Source organism: Spermophilus citellus (genome assembly GCF_964194105.1).
Source record: "Spermophilus citellus genome assembly, chromosome: 3".
Taxonomy (NCBI): domain Eukaryota; kingdom Metazoa; phylum Chordata; class Mammalia; order Rodentia; family Sciuridae; genus Spermophilus; species Spermophilus citellus.
Window position 1 is genome coordinate 73634650 of NC_138184.1, and position 22372 is coordinate 73657021.

The 22372-nt window shown below is 49.6% G+C and overlaps 3 protein-coding genes across 5 annotated transcripts; 2 read left to right on the forward strand and 1 right to left on the reverse strand.

Moving 5' to 3' along the window:
* Positions 1–415: 415 nt before the first annotated feature.
* On the reverse strand, positions 416–2979 carry YDJC (YdjC chitooligosaccharide deacetylase homolog). Its single transcript, XM_081286962.1, is given in 6 exon segments — positions 416–994; positions 997–1298; positions 1494–1671; positions 1756–1855; positions 2039–2198; positions 2286–2979. Coding segments are annotated over 6 exon segments (1083 nt in total). The 5' UTR covers positions 2450–2979; the 3' UTR covers positions 416–815.
* A 2041-nt stretch (positions 2980–5020) lies between these two features.
* Positions 5021–9819, forward strand: CCDC116 (coiled-coil domain containing 116). Of its 3 annotated transcripts, XM_081286959.1 has the most exons (4): positions 5021–5250; positions 6068–6619; positions 6735–7619; positions 8432–9819. In XM_081286959.1, the coding sequence occupies exons 1-4, from the start codon at positions 5179–5181 to the stop codon at positions 9659–9661; spliced, it is 2739 nt and encodes a 912-aa protein (XP_081143085.1). In that variant the 5' UTR covers positions 5021–5178; the 3' UTR covers positions 9662–9819. The 3 variants fall into 3 exon arrangements, with proteins under 3 accessions (XP_081143085.1, XP_081143083.1, XP_081143084.1); XM_081286957.1 differs by lacking the exon at positions 6068–6619; XM_081286958.1 differs by lacking the exon at positions 6068–6619 and having other exon boundaries at positions 6735–7328.
* Positions 9820–15336: 5517 nt separating this feature from the next.
* SDF2L1 (stromal cell derived factor 2 like 1) lies at positions 15337–17787 on the forward strand. Its single transcript, XM_081288164.1, has 3 exons — positions 15337–15576; positions 15945–16141; positions 16922–17787. The coding sequence occupies exons 1-3, from the start codon at positions 15390–15392 to the stop codon at positions 17201–17203; spliced, it is 666 nt and encodes a 221-aa protein (XP_081144290.1). The 5' UTR covers positions 15337–15389; the 3' UTR covers positions 17204–17787.
* The last annotated feature ends 4585 nt before the right edge of the window (positions 17788–22372 follow it).

Here is a 22372-nt window from a genome sequence, read left to right on the forward strand (position 1 = left end):
AGTGAAATCTTGTCTCAAACTAAAAAATGAAAAGGACTGGGGACACAGCTCAGTGGTAGAGTACCAATGAGTTCAGTTCCCAGTACCAAAACAACAATAACAAAAACCACTTCAGTATTGCTGGGTGCGGTGGTATGTGCCTGTAGTTCTGTAACTACTTGGAAGACTAAGGATGGAGGATTGCTTGAGCTCAGAAGTTTGAGGCCAGACTGGATGGCACAGCAAGAATCTAACCAGTGAGGCACAGTCACACATGCCTGTAATCCCAGTGACTGGGAGGCTAAGGCAGGAGGATGGCAAGTTGGAGGCCAGCCTTAGGAACTTATCAAGGGCTTAAGCAACTTAGTGAGACCCTGTCTCAAAACTCCAAAACAAATAAAAAGGGCTAGGGATATAACTCAGTGGTAAAAGCACCCCCACTACCAAAAAACAAAAACAAAAACAAACAAACAAAAAAAAAACCCAAAAACCCACCATAAACATTCCTAAACATAAACAAAACCAGAACACAGAATATTTGCGTAGAATATTGACTTGGTCTGGGCCACAAAGGAGTTACTGTGTACATTCTTGTTTCATGGTTTCCCAAGCACTGTTTACAAACCACCCAAGTCTGAAAGACACATTTTATTTACAGCCAATCCCTGCCCACTGCCCCTGCCCAGTCAGGGGTTTACATTACAATGTGAATTGTCACCAAATGCTCTGCAGGCCCAGATGTCATTGTCTGGGCCTGCATGCAGCCAAGAGTGGCTTCCTTAATACCCGGCTGTCACTCTGAACCATGAGGACCTGGGCACAAAGCAGGCAGTGTCTCACTGTGGCAAGTGGGTTCCTGCCCAGGCCATGGTTCCAGGCTGTGCCCAGAGGTTATTCTGGCCCCTTTCCTCCACACTTATAAGGGGCATTAGCGATCGGCTCACTGTCGGAGTTATGGTGGGGAAGGGCTCCAAGAAGGGTTCCAGAGTAGCCTTGCAGAGGACTCCCGCGGCCTCTTGGAGTCCAGGTCGTCAAGGGCGCAGAGCTGCACGCCATCTTGGGCAAGCTGGGCCCGCAGAGTGGGCGCTGTGAGGACCCGCAGCTCATGCAGCCTCTCCCAAGAGCAGGAGAAAGCATCAGGGCCCTCACCACAGCCCCCGGCTGGAGGCACACTGGGGTAACCAGGGTGTGCCATCAGCTCGGCTGTCAGGGCATGGCCTGCAGGGATACCTTCCAAGGCTCTCGCCAGCGCCCCCAGTACGCGGTGAGCAGACATGTGTCGGCCGCAAGTGCTCAGGCCCACGAAAGCATCCGTCCACCTGTAGGTGCTGGGGCATCAATGGCAGAGCAGGAAGATCCTGAAGGCTAGTTAGGGGTCAGGGCGGGAAGGAACTAGAGTGGGGCAGCCAGTCGATGCCTGACCTTTTTCCAGGTTGAAAAAGGGACACTCTGGACAAGTGAACCAACCCGTGGGACTCTGGGGATGGGGTCGGGATTGGGAGTCCGGTGCTCACCATAGGCCATGACGGGAGAAAGGACCCATAGCTGCCCTGGCATCGCGCTCCACTGTGCAGGCGAAGGCACGGGCTGGGTCTTCCAGCCACGCGCAGCCACTCACACCACGTTCTAGCGGCAGTCGTGTGAAGCGCACCCCATAAGCCTGCAGCGACTCGGCAAACACCTGACACACACCTGCTGACGAAGCCGCCTCAGAGAGGAGCACATCTCCTCACCTGGGAGCAAAACCCCCCGACCTGGGAGCTTGAACCCACGAACCTGGGAGTACGTGCACATGCTGATGTCCGTCCACATGCGTAGGGTCCCTGCCCAGCAATTCCCGGAAGCGGCTTAATTGGGCCTCTAGCTCCTCCCGCACCTGGAAGGAGAAGCATAGACATTTGAGCTTCATGGAGCAGCTACAGAAGATTCCCTCCTTGTACAACTGTAAGACTGAATAAGAGAAGGATCTTGCCGCTCCTGTCCCTAACGACTTCACGGTAACCTCCGGGGCGAGCTTTGGGGTCAACGCGTGCATCCTCCTGCAGCCGCACCTCCGCACCTGAGGCAAAGCCACGTCTCCGGCAGCTACCGCCTCCCGGAATCCCATCTTGCCCAGAAAGAAGCCTTCGCGGCTCAGCAGCGACGAGGCGCCTAGGCGGGCTGGGCCTACAGGTCGACCTTCGGACAGGTTGGCGTGGAGGCCGGTAGGGATGCTGTGCCTGTGGGCGGAACAGGATTTGGAGCCCAGACGCCGCGGGGCAAATGCATCCCCAGACCCGCTGGATCCCGTAAGGGGCCGCCCTCACCTGCGGGCCAGCTCCGCCGCGCTCTCCGCGGCCGCGCCGTTAACCAGCAGGGACACACTGGTCACAGTCCCTGCCAGGAAGGCCTCCACGATGCCCTCATCGCGCCGCGGACAGTAACCGAAGTCATCTGCGGTGACCACCAGCCGCACGCGCGGACCAGCCATGGCAGCTTCAAACCTTTGATGGAGACTTGAGGGGTGTGGTCTAGACAGCCCAGGCCCCGCCCAAGAACGCTGCCCAAAACCCCGCCCTGACGCACACGCCTAGACCCGGCTATCCTTCGCCTTTGTTGTCACCACCTAGTGGTTCCTAATTGGCTCTGTAACCACTCCGCCGACTTTGCTCTGTTGGAACTAGTTCAAGACTGCATTTATAATTACAACAGGACGAACTTTCCTTGACTAATAAAGTGAACGGCAGAGCGGGGCGCCGTGATGCACGCCTGTAATCCCACTACCTGGGGGGGCTGAGGCAGGAGGACGGCAAGTTTAAAGCCAGTCTCAGCAATTTAGTGAGGCCCTAAGCAACTTAGCAAGACTGTCTCAAAATAAAAAGGGCTGGGGAAGTGTCTCAGTGGTTAAGCTCCTCTGGGTTCAATCCCCAGAACCAAAGAAGAAGAAGAAGAAGAAAAAAAGGTGAATGTTGAGAAATGGGTTTTTATTTTTTTATTTTTATTTTTTGTGTTTTTTTTTCTTTGTTTAAAATAGCAACATAAAAGAAAAAGAAAGGAAAGGAAAAGGAGAAAAACAAAAAAAAAAAAAAAGAAAAACTCCTTTACTCTTTCCAGAGATCACCATTGCTAACTTTCTGGGTAGTGTACTTCCAGTATTCTCTAAGAAGATAAACACACCTAATTTCACTTCACCATCCAAAGATGATCACATCAATGCTATTGCATTCTTGTAATTTTTTTTGTATACCAGTGCCTATGAACATTTTTCATGTTATTAACTATTTTGATTTTTTAAAATTGCCTATTGTCCTTTACTTATTTTTCTAAGAAGAGACAGTTCCTTAGTAAAGCTCTAAACAAGAAAATGAACATGTATGTCATGATAATGGCTTCATTTGCGAAAGCATTAGCCTCTGTGTCTCTCTGGAGCTCCGTCCAAAGTAACAAGTTTTACATTTATAACTTAATTTTTTTGCTCTTTGGGTCCAGAAAGCCTTTCCTTACCTATGATTATGTCACTAGTTACCATGATGACAAACAGTTTTCATTGTAATGTGACTCTCTTGATTTATTTTTCACTATGGAAATCATGGTATTTGTGTCCAGTCTTTGAGATTAGTAATGTCATTTGTGTTTTACAGATAAGGAAACTGAGTGTCAGAGAGGGGAGGAGTAGTGAATCTGGGATTAGTCCCTGCAACTCTGGGCCTACATCTAGGCCTCCTCTGATCCTCTTAGTCCTCTTAGGGGAAGAGAAGGTAGAGTAGAACTTGGAGCCTTGTAGGTAATGGAGGACTCTAAAAGCCCTTCAACCAAGCTCTTGACATACAGACTGTTGTGTTCAATCATACTAATTATTGAATTAGCAGACCTCAACTAACTACCGTTCTCCACTAGGAGATCCTGGAAAGGCCAGAAGTCCTGAGGTTGTAAAGTGGAAGATAGCATTTATTAAGCACCTCCTGGGAGCCAGGCACTGGACAGGGCTGACTGTCTCAGTCCTTGCCCCAAAGGAGCACCATTTGGTAGACAAGTAACAACATGCTGAGGTAGACTCTGGCATGGGGTTTGTGGTGAATCTGTTGGACAGAAGGGGAAAGGAAAGGGAATGTGGTAATGTTATATAGGGCCTCTCTTAGGGTGTCAAGTGTGTTGTATAAAGATTTTATGTAATCCTGTACTCCCTATGTGGAAGGATGTTAGTCCTATTTTCACACAAAGAGTCTATGCTCAGGTTGAATCACACCCTCAAGAAACAGCACAGCCAGGAATTGAAGCTGGCTAGGCCTGTAACTGAGAGCTGGGACTTTTTCCTCCGTTCTCAGGAAGACTGCAGAAAAGGGCTCAGACAGACTCTGTGGTCTATTACCTTGGGCAAGGGGAGCAGGCCTCTGGAAAGAATAAATAAGACCAGGAAGCCGAGGGTTTTGCAACTACCAGGGAGAAACTGAGGAAGGTGTGTTTGTATTGAGGTTGGAGGCCATGGCTTTTGCCCTTAGACTCATTTTGGGGCAGTTTAGGGTCACAGATCCGATTCCCCAGATTCAGAGCCCCTGGCCAGAGAGCGAAATCCACAGCCACGAGAGTCACCGGTGACTGTGAAGGCATCAGAGCCAGGGGCAGTGGGAGTGGGAGAGGAGTCAGCGTGGCCCCGCCCCCAACTATTGTGTCGTAGGAAGCAAGTGGGCAAAAGGACCCTTGTTAACCAATCAGGAGGCGGTATTTAAATAATCGAGCAGGGAGCCCCCCCCCAACACAATCCAGCTCTCTGTGAGGTGGTCAATTAGCACGCACAGACCACACAAGCTAGCCGAGCAAGGTAGGACTCTGGTGAGCGGGTCGATCATAAGCCAGGGTGGGACGCCAGGAGACCCCGGTTTAGGAGGAGAGAGGGTCAGACACATCCCGACCCAGAGACCACTGAGACAGGATACGGACGTCCCCAGATATCCCCACCCTTACGACTCCAGTTGGGGGCAGTCCGTGGACGCCTAGGGGGCTCCGAGCAGAGGAAGAGTTAAGGACACGGAGTGTGGGGAGCGAGGTACCGGCGGACCCCGGGGCCACTGACATAGTCAGGGACGGACGGAAAGAAACTTGGACTCGTGGAAACCTGGACGCACCATCGAGACCCTTACGCCATTTTCCCGCGTCCTGCAGAGTGGAATCTGTTGTGGAACTGAAGAGAGAAGGCGGACAGTGGGCTTGGCTGCTTGCATTATGGCCAGCTGTCGCCACCACTCAGGATACCTGGCTGACGATGAGGCTGGCCACAGCACGTACATAGCACGGGTAAGTGTGCCTAGCAGGATCTGAGCCTGATGCCACAGACTACTAATACTCGTTCTTGTTTCCTATTGATCTCCTCTCTGGTCCTCTTAGTGAAGTCCTTATTATAGGCTTGACCTGTCTACGACCCCTTGCTGGGCTCTGATCTCCCTTGATTTCATTCCCAATGTCCCCTGACTCCAGTGTCACAAGAGGGACCTGGATCAACTAGGAACTCTGAGTATGAGCATGGTGTCATCTCAGAGTCCAGGACTCAAGTTAGAGAAGCAGCCATATGTAAAACAGGGCTCAGGATCTCCTGTGTTCTCTGCATCACAGCAGTGGAGACAGGGATGGCTTGCTTCTTGCAGAGATTCAGAACCACAGAGACTCAGAGGGGTTTTATCATTTGCCCAATCCCACCACATATAAGGGTAGAAGTGGGATTTCAGACTAGGTCTTGTGTATGTGAAATGTAGGTTTGGGGAACATTTCAGGGAAATCATAAATATATCCTTATTTGTGAAAGTGGGGGTTGAACCTCAAAAGGGGCTATTGTGGACACTCTCACACAGCCTGAAGATGGCAAAGTCAGGGTACAAACCCAGGATTAGCATACTCTAAAATGCAATTCCTGGGCTTTGAATTAGCTCAGTGGTGGAGCTCTTGCCTAGCACACTCAAGACCCTGGGTTCAATCATCAGCACCACCAAAACCAAAAAAACAAAACTGGAATTTCTTCCACTGTTCAATCTCCATCTAGTTCCTAGCAGCCCCCTAGGACAGGGACCTCCCTCCCCTGCAGGGCATCCTGCAAACTGTGAAAAGCCTGTCTGCTTAGGTGCAGCCACCCAAGAAGCCACTGTTGCCAGAAATGGGGTCAGCCTCCAAGCTGGGTCGTATGCCCCACCCACCATCAATGGATGGCAACTCAGCTTACCGGGGCCACCGCCAAACTGCTAAGGGCCCTCAGGCTTTTGGTAGCTTCTTGGATTTCCTGACTGAGGGCCAGGTGTTAGACAGCCTACAGACAGTGGTGGAGGAGGCAACAGAGCGCATGGCTGCTATGAAGACAGAGGCTGGGGTGCCACTGGTAGAGGTCCAGGACCCAATTGAGGTGCCAAGTGGTAGGCGGCCGCGTGTTCGACCCAGCTTCAGCACTGTGCACCGACACCGTGCTCAGCCCAGCCTCTGTACTGGACGCCCCAACAATTACCCATCTTGCTCCAGCTCCATGTCTGACTCCCATAGCAGCCTCACAGCTGGCTGTCTGGGCTCCCACAGCTGGAACAGTGACTTGGGTGCACAAGGCTTAGGCTCAGTGCCACCCATGAGGGACAAACTTCTACTGGAGAAAAACCTCAAGCGACTACTGCGGTTGGAGAAGAAAGGGGTGAGATCTGGGTCCATGACTGGGGCTAGTGGGGGGTATGGACAGGCCAGGGCCAAGCGTGCTTGGCTGCTTCTGGACACCTCTCAGAATCCCCTCCCCCTCTCTCTCTCTGCAGAAAGGCCCGAGTCAGCCCAGTTCCAAGAGGGACTCCCTGTTATGGGACTCACTGGGCAGCCAGGCCAGCAGCCAGCGGACCCGGGAGCAGCCATTGTCTTGGTTCTCAGGGCTGCTGGGCTCCAGACCAGGCACTCCTGAAGCATCAGAGATGGGACCTGGAGAACGAGAGCTGTTTTTCCTCAAACGAGAATTCAACAAGGAGATGAAATCTTTGCTGAGCCAGCCAGCATCCTTTGACTTGCCTGGCTACTGTTCAGTCCGTCAGCCCCATTGCACCCTGGACTTCCTGGCTAAGCACCACCTCTTTCCTGCTCTGCAGACTGTGGTCAGGCAGGCTGTGGACAAGCTCAGTTGTGCCCGCCGCCCAGATGGCTGCCCTCTTTTTCCTGTCAACTGCGATCCCAACCCAGCATTGTCATTTAACTTGCTACCACAAGACTCCAGGATGGTCACACCCACTAGGAGAAGGGAGCACTATGATTCTTTCCTCAGTAGAGCCTCCAGCTCCAAGATAACTCCCAGAAAAACCAAGGGCAAACGGGGCTCCCCCCCTGTGTCTAATGCTCAGGTGGCCACCAAACTCAGGCTCAAGGTGAAACCTACAGAAGAGACCAATGTCCCTAGCCCCTCACTTCACCCCAGGCAGGGGACTCCTGACTTAGATCCCAAATTACAGAAAACACCTGTGTTCCAGAGTTCCAGCCAGAAAACCAAGCCTTGCCATGGCTTGCATCTCACCCTGCCTGCACCTGGAATCACAGTGGAGTTGGCATCTAGTCAGGGTTGCCTCAGGGGACCAGTCCCACCTCCACTTGTCTCCTCCCACCCTCTTTCCTCTTACCTTTTCCCCATCCTCTCCTCTTCGGCTTCATTGAGTTCAAAGGTAATCCCCTCAAGAGTGGGGCATGGAACCTTGAGGACAAATTTGAAGGGCAGTGACCCTGTTACCCACCACTCCTAGCAGCCACTGTCACTGGCAGGTGCCCAAGATCAAGGTCTCTCTTGACCTGCATTATGGAAACCTGCTGGGCATAGTACAAGCTGCTGGAATACCAGAATCCTGGCCTAGCTACTACTAAATATTGTCAAAGATGAATAAAGGCTATTTTTTATCCTGGATATATTTTTTTTAATGTTTGTATGTGAATCTTGGAGGTCCTCCCACATGGAAAGGGTCTTGTCCCTTGTGGGGACTCTGCATCCTAGAGTCTAGTTCCCTCTAAATTCAATTGTAGGACTCTCCAGCCTCTCTGATTTGCTTAGGGAAAGTTGCCCAGGGGGACTATGTGGACAACATAGGTGATTTTACCCTGGTGGGTCTCTAGCAGTCCCCCAACCGTGCCTTCACCAAGGTCTAGGTGTGCTTCTCTCTGAACATGGGCTGCAGCATCAGCTTGTAGAAGCCCAGGTTTTTCAGGCTCAGGTTTGCTGGCACCGTGGCTGAGGTCCCTAGCTTTGCTGCAGGCCTAATAGGTGAGGCAGGTGAAGTGATCATGAGGGTTGGCTATTGAGTATCACAGCATAGAAAATGTGATAGGGTTTATACCCTTAGTGTGATAAGTATGACTTCTATATTTGTGACAGGCTGGGCTGGTGGGGCTGCCAAGGAGATGTGATGGGTGTCACAAGGCAGCAGGAAAGGTAAGACCAACAAGATGTGACATGTCTCCTTTTCCCTCCTTGGCTGCCACATAGAGCCCCAGTGTCAAGTTCACGAAGAAGAAGTCGCTGCCTTCCATCTCATCCAAGTCCAGCATGTCCCACCTCTCCAACCCCTGGTACGAGGAGCTCATCAACTTCTTGGTTGAGCAGGCAGTCTCCTTGCTCATCTGCAAGTACAAGTTTGAGAACAACCTCAAAAAGCAGCTTGGCTTCATCTCCTTCCCAATCACTGAGACACTCATGGACCTTTTCCTGGGCTTCAAGAAAGTGAAGGGCTCCCATATCCGCCTGTCCTCGAAGATAGACTGGCGCTGCCTGTTGCACAAGCTGGAGGAGGACCATTTGCTACATCAGGTCTCAAGGCAGGCCTCGCGGCTGGGAGCCCACCATCCCAGTAGCATCTCCCAGGTTGGTGCTTCCCAGGTCAGTGCCTCCCACGCCAGCACCTCCCACCATCGTGTTCCCCATTTTGGCCCCTCATGGCGTAGCACAGTGCCCCTCACCCCACAATCTACCATGCATCCTGAGCCAGTAACTGACCGGACCAAGGCCCAGGCCCGGGCCCATTCCCAGGCCCGGGCCCATTCCCAGGCCCGGGCCCAGGCCCATTCCCAGGCCCAGGCCCATTCCCAGGCCCAGGCCCAGACCCATTCCCAGACCCATTCCCAGGCCCAGGCCCAGGTCATAGAGCCTGGCCCTTCCCTCAACATTGAGCTGCCAATCCTCCAGCTACACAGCACTCAGGAGCCTACTACAGAAGAGGGGAAGATACCCACAAGCCTATCAGAGCCCAAGCTGTCTGTGCCATCCACCACCAGCATGGGCTTCAGTCCTCCCGAGTCCAAGGAAATGGTGAATGTCGAGGACATTGATGGCAGTGACAAAGACAAGGATAAGGACAGTGATGAGGACAAGAATGAGGTTAAGGGCACTGATAGTGATAAGGACAAGGACAAGGATAAGGACAGTGATGAGGACAAGTATGAGGATGAGGGCAGTGATGAGGATGAGTATGGTGATGAGGATGAGGACGAGTATGAGAATGAGGGCAGTGATGAGGAAAAGGAGGAGAATGAAGGCAGTGATGAGGATGAGGATGAGGATGAGGATGAGGTCGAGGATGAGGATGAGGGCAGTGATGAGGACAAGGAGGAGGGTGAGCAGTATTCTGTGTATGACAGTGAGTCCCAGAGCTTCCCTGAGCCTGGATTGGAGACAACCATTAACTACTCTGTGGACATGGGCCACAGTGACCCCCCATGATGTCCCCATAAGCCACACCAAGTGCTCCATTCCCTGCTCCTGCTCCTGCTCTTTTGGAGTGACTTCCCACTCAATTGGCCCCTTCCCTGAGCAACGGTCAGGATGGGATGAGAATACCCATGAGAATTTCTGCTGATACTCTCAGGGAAGCCAATGAGAGAAACAGAAATAAATATGTTCATTTCTCATTCTGAGATTTCTGCTTCCCTTTCTTTTCTTCCTTGCATCTGCCTTTTTTTTTTTTTTTTTTTTTTTTTTTTGGTATCAGGGATGAACCCCGCAGGGAGCTTTACCACTGAGCCATACCCTCAGCCTGTTTTTTTTTTTTTTTTGGGGGGGGGGGCAGGGTTTCTATAAATTGCTTAGGGCCTCATTAAGTTGCTGAGGTTGGCTTTGAACTTGTGCTCCTCCTGCCTCAGACTCCCAAGCCACTGAGATTATAGGTATGTACCACCATGCCTAGCTGCTTCTGCCCTTTAGTAGCACCTTTAGGGTGGGCCTAGCTCAGCTGCAGCTATCCTTCATGAAAGCTAGTATCACTCTGACCCTGGGGAATCTCATGTGCTCTGCCTTATAATGCTCTCCTCTCACGTGACCAGCCTCCTTCTACTTTCTGCCTGCTTTGTTGTGTGGTTCTTCTCAACTCTAGTCTGCAATTTTCTGGTTCCTCAACCCTCTTAGGACTCCTGGTCACCCCTCAGTCACAGTCCCTGTGCATCATGACTCCTGCTTTTTGGAAACTTTCTCTGCCTGGGGAAGCTCCCTCCTTGCTTTGGTATGTCACAGCCTCACATTGCAGCCAAAAAACATGCAGTCTCACCCTCTCCAGCTATTCTCATGGCTACCTATATCTCTAATTTGTGTTTCCCAACACCCAACTCCAGAAAATCTGGAGTTTCTATGCCAGGCCATGTGGTGGTAGCTGTTGGTCAATTGGGCTGTGGATTGGCTGCCCTAGGGCATGGCTTCTGCTGTGATTGACAAGTTTCTTCTCCAAGGTTATCCTGGGATTTCTGGCTATCTTGTACTTTCAGCAAAGCATCGCCTTTCCCTCTGCCTTGTAGGGCAGCTTGTTTATTGCCCTATTCATGCACCTTCATTCAGAGAACAATTCAATCTCTCCCCTCTAGACAAGAGAACATGTAAAGACTCTACACTATACTTTTCTTGTCTAGGTTCCCATTGTGGGGCCCATGGTGGGTCTGTTTTGCCTCTCTTTCAATGCATGGAGGTCAGGCTTGCTCAGCCATGCTTGACCATGCTCAGGGGCCCAAGAGCCCATACATGAAGATATATCAACAGAAGGGCTCCCTCTAGAGTCTGGCAGGGGAGTTCTCTTGGACATTAGCCACATATAGCCACCCTATAATTCAGAATTCTAAAATGGGTAGATCAGGGACCCATTTTTCTACAGAGCTCTTGTGGCACAGATCTTTTAGAGCACATGTTTGACTCAATTCCCAGTCCTTAAGGCCAACCACCACTACCACCACAGCAATACCACTTGACTGCGATTGATTAGTCCCATTGGCATATCACTATTCTAAGCCTGGTTGATTGCTAACAACGAATGTGGATGCTACAGAGTAGCTATTATCTACCTGTCCAAAAGCAAGAAACCTATCAGTAAAAAGGATCTAAAAAAGAAAGCCCTCAGGCTCCAAGAGACAGCAGCTGCTATGATTCCCACTCATCAACGGAGATTAGAACATGGCCCTACCCCAGCATCAGAGGCACATGTTCCTGGGAAGAGCTGGAGCAGTACTTTTGGAAACTATTGGAACATTGTGCTAGATATGTGTGTCCTTATCCTGTTTCAGTTATCTCTTGCTGTGTACAAAATACCCCAAGGTTTAAATAGCTTCAAACAAAAGATCATTTATCATGACATTGGGATTGACATGATAGGCTGAAGTTGCTCATGTGACTGCTTTCAACTGAGAACTAAAACATTCTAAATCTGTTCTCTTCCTCCAGGGTATCTCTCCATGTAGCCTCTCACCATGCAGTCAGTAATCTAGTCTGCACTTCCTTACAGCTTGAAGATACACTGACTTCCTAGAAGGAAGAAGCAGCAACCACTGGAGTTGCTATGACTTGTGCTTAAAAGTCCCAAAATAGTACTTCTTTGGCATTCTCTTAGTCAAAGAAAGTCACAGGCCCTGCCCAGATTCAATGGGAGGGAAATGGATTCTGTGTCCTTTGCTTATAGGGATGGGAGGAATTTTTTGTTTTGTGGTACCAGGATTGGAACTTAGGGCCTCACCCATGTTGGACAAGCACTCTAAGTTATATTCCCCAACTTTGAGATGGGAGGAATTGTTTGTGGCCATATTTAGAGACTAGCTACCACTCTTTCTCCCCTCCATGACTAGATGCATATCAAGCATGGACACAGGTTGAGCCAATCAGACTCTCTCTTGAGAATCTGAACCTGAAGACAAACTGTGGTTGAAAGGTACTGAAGATGTTATGAATAGCCCTGGGCCATAAGATGATCCAGGGAACATTTTTCTTCATAAGGGAGGCAGAAGAAGAGCTATGAGAAGCCATGAGGCTACACAAGAGTCAAGGAAGAGTCACTCTGGCCTCCCCCACTTTGTTTCTGGGGTTTGGTTTCTAATTTAAATGATAATCAGAGATATTTTTTTTAAAAAACTCACTATATTTATTTGGGAATTGCAGAGCATCACAAGGGAAATATGTGTGCCATAGTAAACTTTGAGCATACTCGAGGAGAACGAGGCAAAGGGTAACTTTTAAGGTGAAATGAGACCCAGAATTGGTGGTACACACCAGTAATCCCAGCACTAGACTGAGTCAGAAGGCTCACTTGAGTCCAAGAGTTCAACACCAGCCTGGGAAACATACGAAAACATATAATAATAATAAAGTCAAAATGAGAATTATATATGCCATTTTGAAACAATATTTGACTACAAGGAACAATAACAAGGGAGACACTGGTCCAAGATTGAACAGACAGTTGCTGGGCAGACATCTTTGCAGAAGTAGTTTTGTGTAAGGTTGTGGTGGTCCTTGTGTGAAGTTGTGGTTCTGGCAGAGTCTTTTATGATAGTTCTTATTATGAAGCCTGCATAAGATCCCCTCCTTCCTAGCCTCCTGGTTTTATTTACTTATTTTGGTTAGGGCATTACAAGTTACTTCATTTTGATTCTGACAGCTTTGACATAGCTTACTTAGAATCCTGTTTCTGCCTGTCAGAAGGATAGCCATTCTCTTGTCCTAAATGCATGTGAAAAACCATTGGTGACTTTCAGCAGGAGACTGGCATAATCTGTTTTGTTTAGTACTGGGGATTGAACCCAGGGGTGCTTAATCACTGAACCACATTCCCCAGCCCTTTTTAATATTTTATTTAGAGAAAGGGTCTCATTAAGTTGCTTAGGGCCTTACTAAGTTGTTGAGGCTGGCCTTGAACTTGCAATCCTCCTGCTTCAGCCTCCTGAGCTGCTGGGACATAATCTATTTTCTGCTTTAACATTTTTCCTTTGTAGATAATGCTGTGGCATGGAACCAGTGTAGTGGAAGCAGCGAGATCTAATAGGAAGTGGTAGATGATACTTGTTAGAGGGGGAAATGGGCTTAGGTGGAGGTTTCAGGAGAGATGCCTTGAAATCTGTTTTGGAGTCAAGGACATCAACACTTATTTGATTAGACATAAGGAGTGAGGTAAAGAATCAAAGAAGAATTCAAAATTTCAGTCTTGAGCAATTGGTAAATGGAGATGCCAATTTGCTAAGACTCAGAAGCCTAGAGGAGGAGCAGCTTAAAGGAAGAGATCAGAATTCTGCTTTGTACATGTTAACTTTGATATGCCTGCTGACATGTCCAAAAGAACATTTTCATTGCCTCTCAGATTGTACTGTTGTCCCTCTACCCTGGATTGGAGGCCCCCTCAAGTACAGGGTTTGCCAAGTCCAGGGTAGACCTTCTTAAGCCATTTAGACATTCTAAATTCTAAAAATATCAAGGTGCCTTATTTGATATATAATTTAAAATAAACATAATATTAAACATTGAAAATCTTAATTGTTTTCAGGGAATATAATGTGTTTGCCTAGCATGGGCAAGGTCATCCTGAGTTCAATCCCCAGCATCAAAGAAAATAAACTGACAAACAAACACCCTAAAATCACATGCTGCTGTCTTTTTTTTTTTTGGGGGGGGGGTACTGGGGATTGAACGCAGGGTGCTTTACCACTGAGCCATATCCTCAGCCCTTTCTATTTTTTATTTTGAGATAGGGTTTCACTAAGTTGCTGAGGCTGTCTTTGAACTTGTGAAGGGGGAGGCCCCTTCAGCCTCCCTGAGTTGCCAGGATTGAAAGTATGCATCACTTTACCCAGCTGTTACTTTCATTCAGAAGGGCTTGCCAGCTATGCTTATAATCCCAGCGACCTGGGAGACTGTGGTAGGAGGATTCCCTACGGTCCAGCCTTGGGAATTTAGTAATTTAGCAAGACCCTGTCTAAATTAAAAAAAAGAAAGAAGACTGAGGATGTAGCCCTGGTAAAATGCCTCTGGGTTCAATCCCCAGTATTCCACCCGCCACAAAGGACTTTATTCTGTTTTTTTTTTTTTTCTGAATTCAAAATTCTGGATGAACTCATTAACTATTAAATATGAACTATTAACTATTAAATATGAACTTTAATTTCTGCTTTGCTAGTGCCCCAAGTGCATGATGGCTCAGTCAGCTTCTTGGGTAATGTAGCCCAGAGCCAGTTCCTCTATGACCCCCAGCTTAGGGTTTGGAATCAAAATCAATGTAAGAAAGTTCCATGGATGAATAAGTAAACAGTGGCATACGTTTTCCTCCCTTGAAGACTGAACTGAAAATCCTCTGAAAAGGCAGCATAACTGAAACCCAAAAGAACATTTTCACTTCATATCAAGAAGACCTGGGACACATAGTCACCCAGGCTTGCTTCCCAAATTCCTTTCTCCCTGTGTTGTGGTTTCTTTAGACATATTTGGGACTTTTTATTGAAATTTTGCCATTATCCTCAACTCCACAGCTCCCTGCTGTCCTGTGCTGCTGTATGACGCAGTAACTCCGAGTTTTGTCATGTAAGGAATCAAATGGTTGAGTGGGAAATTCAGAAGACCCAAGATTCGGGGACTGAGGTGACTCAGAGTCAGAGAGGGGGCCCATAACCGAATGGCTGGGGAATTAATTCCCGGGTTCAGGGATCTGTTCACTTTATGACCACAAAAATCTAGTGACCCAACAACTTTAAGATCCTGAAGCTGCAGTTGCAAAGTCCGAGGGAAGAGACACATAATTGAGGTCCCAGAGGCGCAAGATCAAGGTGCTTTCTATACGTATATCGGTAGGGTCTTAGGACCCTCAGAATGGTGTTCAGGAGCTCAGTGACCGCAGGATTCCGCGAGCGCACTCACCTGTGCAACCCTGTGCACTTTTACCACTTGGCCGCAGCCGCCCGTCCCTTGACGTTCATTGGTGAGCCCTCGGAAGCGTGGACCAATCAAAGCCCTCCTCGTGTCTCCGGCTCCCTCCCAGCGACATCTCTGGAAATCTAGGGTTGGGTCTCTTTTAAGCCTACCCAATGGCAGTACGGGCGGAGCGCCGCGCGGGATGACGATTGGCTGGCGCGAGCGGGCGCTGTCAGAGCCGGATTGGCCTGAGGCGGGAACGGAAGCGGCTTGTCGTCCCGAGCGGCTGGAGCCCGGCTAGGGCGAGATGTGGAGCGCGGGCCGCTTGAGGGCTGCCGGACCGGCGCTTCTGGGGCTGCTGCTGGCGCTCTTGGTGCCGGACGGTGGCACTTCCAAGACCAGCGAGGGACTAGTGACCTGCGGGTCGGTGCTGAAGCTGCTCAACACGCACCACAGGGTGCGACTGCACTCACAGGACATCAAATACGGATCCGGTGCGTGGGACCAACGACTTGGGAAGCGCCAGGAGGCAGAGGCTCAGAGTTAAGGGTTTGGGGACGAGTTGGTCGTAGGGGTCAATGGGCCATCAGGGAACGAGCTGGCTGGGGGTCTAGAGGCGTTGGGGGCCCTCGAGAGTCTAGGACTGGGACTTTGAGAGGGTCGTTTGGATTTGGGGGGCGGGGAAATCAACAGGAAACTGCAGGTCAAAGGACTTGGAGGATCAGGCAGGAGCCAGAGCTGGGAGTTAGGGGTGAGCCGTTGGGGTCCCAGAGTTGGAGTCATGGGGCAAATTATGGTTCCAAGGGTCGATAGTTCTGCGATTGATAAGCACCCTGGGATTGGATGGGATGTCACTCCTCAGGCAGCGGCCAACAATCCGTGACCGGTGTGGAGGCATCTGACGACGCCAATAGCTACTGGAGGATCCGTGGCGGCTCGGAGGGCGGGTGCCCGCGTGGGATCCCGGTACGCTGTGGCCAGACTGTGCGGCTCACGCACGTGCTCACCGGCAAAAACTTGCACACTCACCACTTCTTGTCGCCGCTATCCAATAACCAGGTAATCCCCCTCCCTGACACCCTGGCATGTGTGTGAAGGGCTGGGGACAGAGCCTTGGGTTCCAAGCTTTCCTTATCACCAGCTTTGAACCTCAGCTTATACGAATTGGGAATTTCAATTAAGAAATGTTTACTGAGTGTCCCTTCTGAGGACACAGAAGTGACTATCAGGGTCCTACCCCAGGATCTCCCAGCCTAGCAGAGACAAGGAGAGATGCATGTCCTCTTTTAGGGGCAAGTGGAACACTGGGGTGGGGGACATCCACACAGCCTTTGCTGTGGGGAATAGGAAACTCAGGGCTGGGTTTGGAAAGACTCCTAGGAGTCTTCCATTCCCCAGAGGGAAAAAGAGGGGGCTTCCCAGGCCTGTGGAAGAGCTTATGCTAAGGCATGGAGACCATAACTTTGAGGTATTGGGATGGAATTGAGGATGGTTTAGGGGAGTTTGTGGAAGAAAAAGTTGGAGATGGAGACCTTGATTGTCAGCCTGAGGGACTGGATTTCAGAGGGGTTAGGACTGGGAGAACTTGGAGGAAGCCTTAGCTCCATGGACTCCCGTGGTCACTAAACAGAGTAACAGGGTATATATGTGTAGGGGAGGAAGTTCTGGGAGGATATCCTGCTGTCCCACTTTGTAACTGTGGAAACTGAGGCTCAGGAAGGTGCAGAGTAAGAATCAAAGGACCAGTGAACTGGGTGCAAATGTTGCTGCCAGGCAAGCAGTACCAAGGAACTTTGTATCCTGTGTGTTGACCATTATCCCCACACTCTATACCCATAGGAGGTGAGTGCCTTTGGGGAAGACGGTGAGGGTGATGACCTGGACCTGTGGACAGTGCGCTGCTCTGGGCAGCACTGGGAGCGGGAGGCTGCTGTGCGTTTCCAGCACGTGGGTACCTCTGTGTTCCTGTCAGTCACTGGTGAGCAGTACGGGAGTCCCATCCGTGGGCAACATGAGGTGCACGGCATGCCCAGTGCGAACACACATAATACATGGAAGGCCATGGAAGGCATCTTCATCAAGCCTGGTGTGGAGCCCTCTGCAGGTCATGATGAACTCTGAGTCATGGATGGGTGAATGGAGGGTAGCAGGGTGGGGTAATTGCACAGCCACTCTCAGTGGAGACTTTGGGTTTGTAGGGGTCCTCAAGTGCCTTTGTGATTAAAGAATGTTGGTCTGTCATTGTGTTTGTTGTGAGTGTGGGGGTGATATCAGGAAGTGCCAGCCATCCCTGACCCAGTTCACCATCTCTTCCACCAGCCCAGCCTGGCTGTTGAATATGTCCAAACTGAACCCAGGGCACTTAGCCACTGATCAACATCCCTATTCCTTTTTAAATTTTTTTTTTTTTTTTTTTTTTTTTGAAACAGGGTCTCTCTCAGTTGCTGAAGCTATGGTTGAACTTGTGATCCTCCTGCCTCAGCCTCAATTACTACCACAATTTGCTGCTGTCTAAAACTTTTTGATGTTCTTCCCTGAGCAATTAGCTCTCCCTATCTACCTTTAGATGGTCTGATAGCAAGTTACTCGTTCTCCAGTCCCTAAGTTTAAAGAACTTTCCTGTTGTCTAGGCTCCATGGCAGAATGAGTCCAGCTGGGATAGGACTCAAGCTCTTCAGGCCCATCATCCCTTGCAAGTGAGGACCCCACTCTCCTTGCATTGTGGCAGTCTTTACGTTGTCTTTTTTTTTTTTTTTTTTTTTTTTTTTTAAGAGAGAGGAGAGAGAGAGAGAATTTTTAATATTTATTTTTTAGTTCTCGGTGGACACAACATCTTTGTTGGTATGTGGTGCTGAGGATCGAACCCGGGCCGCACGCATGCCAGGCGAGCGCACTACTGCTTGAGCCACATCCCCAGCCCCTCATTCTTTCTTTCTTTTTTTTTTTTTTCCCCTCTGTTTTGATACTGGGTATTGAACCCAAGGGTGCTCTACCCCTGAGTTACATCACTAGCCCTTTAAATTTTTTTTTTTTTTTTTTTTTTTAATCTGAGACTCACTAAGTTGCCCAGGCTAGCTTCAAACTTGTGATCCTCCTGCCACAATCTCCTAAATTGCTGGGATTACAGGCATGCAGCCTGCCCAGCATGAAGCATCTCAACTCCCCACCATTACTTTCTAAGTTCTCAAAGAACAGAGCTTCAGGGGCTGGAGTTGTGGCTCAGTGGTAGATCACTTGCCTAGCATGTGTGAGACCTTGGGTTCGATTCTCAGTACTGCTTGTAAAGAAATGAATAAAATAAAGGTCCTTCAACATCTTTAAAAAAAAAAGGGGGGGCTGGGGATGTGGCTCAAGCGGTAGCGGGCTCGCCTGGCATACGTGCGGCCCAGGTTCGATCCTCAGCACCACATACAAACAAAGATGTTGTGTCCGCCAAAAACTGAAAAATAAATATCAAAAGTTCTCTCTCTGGAGCTGGGGATGTGGCTCAAGCGGTAGCGCGCTCGCCTGGCATGCGTTTGGCCCGGGTTCGATCCTCAGCACCACATACCAACAAAGATGTTGTGTCCGCTGAGAACTAAAAAATAAATATTAAAAAAAAAAAAGTTCTCTCTCTCTCTCTCTCCTCTCTCTTAAAAAAAAAAAAAAAAAAAAGAACAGAGTTTCAAAAGATGTCTTAAGGGAAGGTGGCCAAAAAAGAAAGTTTTTTTGCAGAGATCTGAGGAGGTTTCCTGGAAGAGGAGGTATAATTTGGGCAAAATTTAGAATATTACAATTTAAAGCAGGAGCAGACAAAGTAAAATCATTAGCCCTGCTGTCCTGTGAATGACCTCTAAAGGTGATGGTTGGGATGACAGGTTTCCAGGACTTGGTAACAGCCAGGTTGTTGCTGCATAGGACAGTAGGAGCTTCAGGGAGCTGCTGTTGATAGAGGGTACTGCTTCCCTGAAAGAGAGAAAACAACAACAAAAACCAACAACAAACAAAAACCCAAGGAGAGGCTGGGGTGGCAACTACTTGGGATTTGGAATAGTGTGGGGAAAGCACCTTGTATTTGTGAAGTCAGTTGACTTTTTTTTTTTAATGTTTATTTTTTAGTTGTAGTTGGACACAATACCTTTATTTTATTTATTTTTATGTGGTGCTGAGGATCGAACCCAGGGCCTCACACGTGTCAAGCGAATGCTTTACCCCTGAGCCACAACCCCAGCCCCAGTCAGTTGACTTTATTAAAGGATGGGGTTAGGCATGGTGATGCATGCCTATAATCCTAGCTACTCTGGAGGCTGAGGTAGGAGGATGAGAAGGATCTCAAGTTTGAGGACAGCCTGAGCTATTTAGACCCTATCTCAAAATAAAAAGTTTAAAAAAGGGTGTAGCTCCATCAGGACCACATATTCAAAGGATGGAATGGGAGAAAAGCTTTAATCAATTGAATCCTAAGGGGAGGGGGGTCATGTGTTTGCTCTGGATTGATTACTCTGTTTCTTCTCCATGAGACACTTCCTGGCCCCTTCACTGCCAAACTTCTTGAGTGTTATATATAAGTCTACAATCCTCTCCCATCACTCTCCAGACCTGAGAGGACTGAATGGAAGTAAAGGTAAATGGAGGTGAGCCAGAAAACTCTGGGTCAAAGGAGTGGGGCTGGGAGAGGGGAAGGGAAAACAGTCAATGTAGGATGCACTATGAAGCAAGTTATCCCTGTGTGCAGCTGGAACTCGGTCCCACTGAGAATATCATCAAAATTACCCAACCTTGGAAGCTGGGGTCTTCACCCACCAAAGTATCTTCCCTCATTAGCTGAAGGCTGCCAATGGGGGCAGCCTTCAGCTAATGATGGGGGCAATAACCTGCAGCACTTCTCACTTGGCCTGTACATTGGGTAAGGGGTTCTGGCAGCCAGAATAAAGTCCAGATATAGAGCCCCAGGTGCTGGTAATGAGTATTCTTTCTGTAGAGACAAGGGCAAGGGAATGTGGATGGAACACTTAATAGTGTGGACTATACCCTGGAAAAACCAAAGTGGTCAATGTACATACATACACAAACACTGAGATGAGGAATGTTAGAATCCAATAGTGCACAGAAGGTAAGAATCCCTGGGCCACCAAAGCTGAAGCAGTGAGAACAGATAAGATGGCTCCAGGCAAAATGAAGGACAAGACAAAAAATGAAGTAGTTGGGGCTGGGGATGTGGCTCACGCGGTAGCGCGCTCGCTTGGCATGCGTGCGGCCCGGATTCGATCCTCAGCACCACATACAAAACAAAAATGTTGTGTCCGCCGATAACAAAATATATATATATATATATATATATATATATATATATATATATATATATAAAATAATAAATATTAAAAAAAAAAAACAAAAGAAGTAGCAGCAGATATAACTTTGGATACCTACTAAGTGCCAGGTTGTTCCTGGCAACAATTCTATGAAGCAGGTTGAATTATTGTCTCAATTTTACGAAAAGAAACGAGATTCATAAAGATTCAAACCCAATTCTGCATCAAAAAAAAGTTTGCTGTCAGCCATTGGAATGGGAATAAAACGGGAGAGGGCACAGATGCACGGTCACATAAGCACACTCCCCCCACCCGCAACACACACTGGAGTTGTGCTAAGGCTGGGCAATATATACCCTTACCCGCTCATCTGCCTGGCCACAAAATGGATTGCAATCTCAGAAATCCCCTTCCTCATACCTCTAAGATCTGCACGGCTCCATGAGCCTCAAGACCGGTCCATCTCTACCGCGGAGGTTTTAGGCAAGCCTCATTCCGGTGATGCTCTGAGGTTGGGCAGAAAGCGCAACCTCTGGAAACCCCAACACGGCCGAATGATTTATACCATCCAAGAGGTACAGAGAGCAATCTCAGCACACAATATGAAACAGCCTATGATCCCACTTAACCCGCAGACTTGGGAAAAGGTTCAGACACTTCCCCAGTGGCCGCAATTTCCTCCCGGGTGAGCTCAGCCGCGCGGCGGGCGCCTCCCACCATGCAGAGATTGGAGCTGAAAAAAGGCGGGCAAAGTTCCTTTTGATAAGTTATGAATGGGGAAAAAGTGTTTGTAGAACTCCTTGTTAAAACCACGGAGCCTGAGACTCGGGCGGCGCCAGACCAATCCGAGCCCGGAGGCTATTTTGAAATCGCTCCGATAGCAGCCAATAGGTGTGCGGGAGGCAAAGCCCTGCGCCGGCGCCAGCCAATGAACGCGGTGCTATGCTAAGGGGCCGGGGTCCGGCCCCTCCGACTGTCAGCGGGTTAAAGATGGAGCCGGCGAGAGAGAGGGCGCCACGAGGTGCGGGGTCGTTGGGGTGGGGACTACGGAGGCGAACGACGACCAGGACCCACTTCCACTAATCTGCGACTTGCCTTCCCCCTGAGAGGAAGGGGTATCTGTCCGCGTGAGTAGATGGGTCTGGGGGTGGGGGGTGGGGTGACGGGGAACGGCTCTGTCTGGCCTGACTTGTGGAGGGGCCCTATCAGGACTCCTGGCGCCCTCTCTGGTCAGGGAACTCCAAAAGGGCGGGAAGCCCCCCATTCTTCTGCTCCGTTCTGACCCTCAGGGCATAAGAATCTTTTAGGACAGAATATGGAACCCATGCTGGGGGCAAGAGGCCCAGGATGAGGTCCAGAGCCGCAAGGGCGCATCGTCCCGGAATGGGGTCGCCCTTCTTGGAGTCGCAGGCCAAGGCAGGGTGCAGGGTCATCGGACTGTACTCACCCTGCTCCAAGGGCTAGTAGGCTTGGACTGCGGCTGAGAGCGGGCCCCTCTCCTTTGTGTGTGTGCCCCCTCTGAGGTTTGTCCCATAAGCTCTTGTTCCAGGGCTGGGTTGTCTCCTCCACAACCTAAAGCATGCTGGGGAAGGCTGGGGTTCCCCGGGGTTCTGAAGACCTCGAGAGAGACAACACTGATGAGATCCTCTTCTCCCCTTGTCCTAGATAAGGGTTCTGGCCTCATCCACCCATCTGTGGTTGAAATTCCCACCCTGCATGTATTGAGGACTATGGGACCCTCCTGCTGGTTGCAGGTGCTCTGACGAGGTTGCACTACTGTGCTCTGAGAAGCAGTGCAATGATATTGTCAAAGCATTTGGGACCAGAACTGGGAATGCCCCTTACCCACAACCTCTTCTTTCCTTTTCCTCCAGACAGATTCCTTAGTCCTGCAGGCCCTCCCCTCCCCCCTGCCCAGTTTGCTCCCTTCTCCATGGAAACTTGAGAGTCTAGGCAGGCCTGGGCCTCTAGGGTCAGAGGGCACACTTCCCCCAGGCAG

Bases quoted from the DNA above. Each gene is read 5' to 3' on its own strand.
- CCDC116 (XM_081286959.1), top strand. From the start codon at position 5,179: ATGGCCAGCTGTCGCCACCACTCAGGATACCTGGCTGACGATGAGGCT. The intron at 5,251-6,067 runs GTAAGTGTGCCT...CTGTCTGCTTAG, and splicing joins ACAGCACGTACATAGCACGG to GTGCAGCCACCCAAGAAGCC. The intron at 7,620-8,431 runs GTAATCCCCTCA...GCTGCCACATAG, and splicing joins CGGCTTCATTGAGTTCAAAG to AGCCCCAGTGTCAAGTTCAC.
- SDF2L1 (XM_081288164.1), top strand. From the start codon at position 15,390: ATGTGGAGCGCGGGCCGCTTGAGGGCTGCCGGACCGGCGCTTCTGGGG. The intron at 15,577-15,944 runs GTGCGTGGGACC...GTCACTCCTCAG, and splicing joins GGACATCAAATACGGATCCG to GCAGCGGCCAACAATCCGTG. The intron at 16,142-16,921 runs GTAATCCCCCTC...CTATACCCATAG, and splicing joins CGCCGCTATCCAATAACCAG to GAGGTGAGTGCCTTTGGGGA.